Source organism: Ailuropoda melanoleuca, unplaced genomic scaffold (genome assembly GCF_002007445.2).
Source record: "Ailuropoda melanoleuca isolate Jingjing unplaced genomic scaffold, ASM200744v2 unplaced-scaffold73252, whole genome shotgun sequence".
NCBI classification, from domain to species: Eukaryota; Metazoa; Chordata; class Mammalia; order Carnivora; family Ursidae; genus Ailuropoda; species Ailuropoda melanoleuca.
Window position 1 is genome coordinate 2,595 of NW_023248562.1, and position 1,680 is coordinate 4,274.

The 1,680-nt window shown below is 46.6% G+C and overlaps 1 protein-coding gene across 1 annotated transcript; it reads left to right on the forward strand.

Annotated features, from left to right (window-relative positions):
* Positions 1 to 408: 408 nt before the first annotated feature.
* On the forward strand, positions 409 to 1,637 carry LOC117800610 (protein FAM47E-like; the record flags this gene model as incomplete). Its single annotated transcript, XM_034653163.1, has 1 exon — positions 409 to 1,637. A coding segment is annotated over exon 1 (1,215 nt), but the record flags the coding sequence as incomplete, so codon positions are not given.
* Positions 1,638 to 1,680: the final 43 nt, after the last annotated feature.

Here is a 1,680-nt window from a genome sequence, read left to right on the forward strand (position 1 = left end):
AACCACTGTCAGAAAGTTTGGTGATTTCCTAAAATGTTAAACAAACACCTATCATATGCTTTTGCCATTCCCCTCTCCGTTAAAATTTAACCAAAAGAAATGAAAGTACGCATGCATACAAAGACATGAACACAAATATTTGTGGGAGCTTTATCTGTAATAGCCTCAAATTGGAATCAACCCAAATGTCTACTAAAAGACGAATGGGTAAATAAGTTGTGGGGTACGCCCATATAATGGAATCGTATCCAGCAACAAAAGCGAATGAACCTTCACTGCCCATTCCAGGAGAAAGCCGGCTGCGCAGGGCACCTGCCTTGACCCAGCCCTCGGAAGAATCTGGCTGCGCCTGGCTACGCGGTCTCCTAGCAACCGAAAAACAAACCAGTGAAGCTGGTGGTCGCCTGGGCGCCAGAGGTACCATGGCGGACAAGAAGTGTCCGCTGGAACGAATGCCCTTGGGCATGAACTGCAAGCCCTGGTACAAAGACAGGTTAACTTCCAAGTGTTTCCCAAAGCACCAGAACAAACTTCTGAAGTTCCCCACCTCCCTGGACAGCCGGCGGTGGATATTTGTAAAAGAGGGCCTGGACGACTTCAGGAGGGGATGTCCACCTTGTGAAGATCTGATCACTCGCGGCCCTAAGGAAGGCTTTCTTCCCATGATTGCTCGCAGAGTTCCCAAACCTGCCCCCACAAAGAAACAGAAAAAGCTGACCAAGGAAGCAGGCCTGTTTTCCACACTGTTGCCAGCCCAGCTAGCACGGAGGGCGTTCGTAGAGGACATCGAAGCCCACCTGACCAAGCATCCCTTGGCTCTCTACCCAAGTCTGGAGAAAGATCTACCTCCAGACCTCTTATTAAAGGTGCTGGAAGTTCTCGATCCTGACAAGAAGCTGAAGGACACGTGGGCTTATTGCCAGAACACCGAGAAAAGAACGAAGTCCCCCACAAAGCTTAGGGAGAAACGTCCTGCCAAAGTCAACCTGGAACTTCCCAAGAAGACTCCCGGGTCACATCCAGACAAGTTGCCTCATGAAGAAAGGAAGTCAAGCACAAAGGATTTGCTCGAAAGTCCTCCCCTTCCTAGAAAAATACCGAGAGGAATCCGTAAATTCTGCGAATGGGTTGCTACTTTTGGAGACTTGGGCATTGATGAAGAGCTCATCATGAAACAGCTTGACATTGGTATTGACTGCAAACCAACCTATGACAAGAGCCACACGAAGAAAATAAACCAGGTTGCTTTGGACCTAAAGTACAGAACAGGGATAGATAAAATGGAGGATCTAAAATTCTCCATGTACTGGGAGAACTGGGAGAGGAAACTACAGACACCACGGAATCCGTATAAACCCAACTGGGTGAAGATGAGGTATGGAGCATGGTACTTGAAGCCCAAGTTGTGGAAAAAGCTAATAAATGATGAACCTTTGATTGATCCCAAGGTCTTACTTGGACAAGATGGGAGATATGGAAAGAATTTTCCTGAACAGGATATTCTTGAAGATCTTTATGGAACAATTGCTTTTAAAGACTTCATTCTAAGCAAGGGCTACAGGATGCCAGGCTGCATTGAGAAGCTGTTTACCAGGAAGGGATGGAAATACGATTCTGTTAGGACTCCAATACACAAAGTAATAAAAATGAACCCAAACGTAGAAGAAGATGAACACGAAC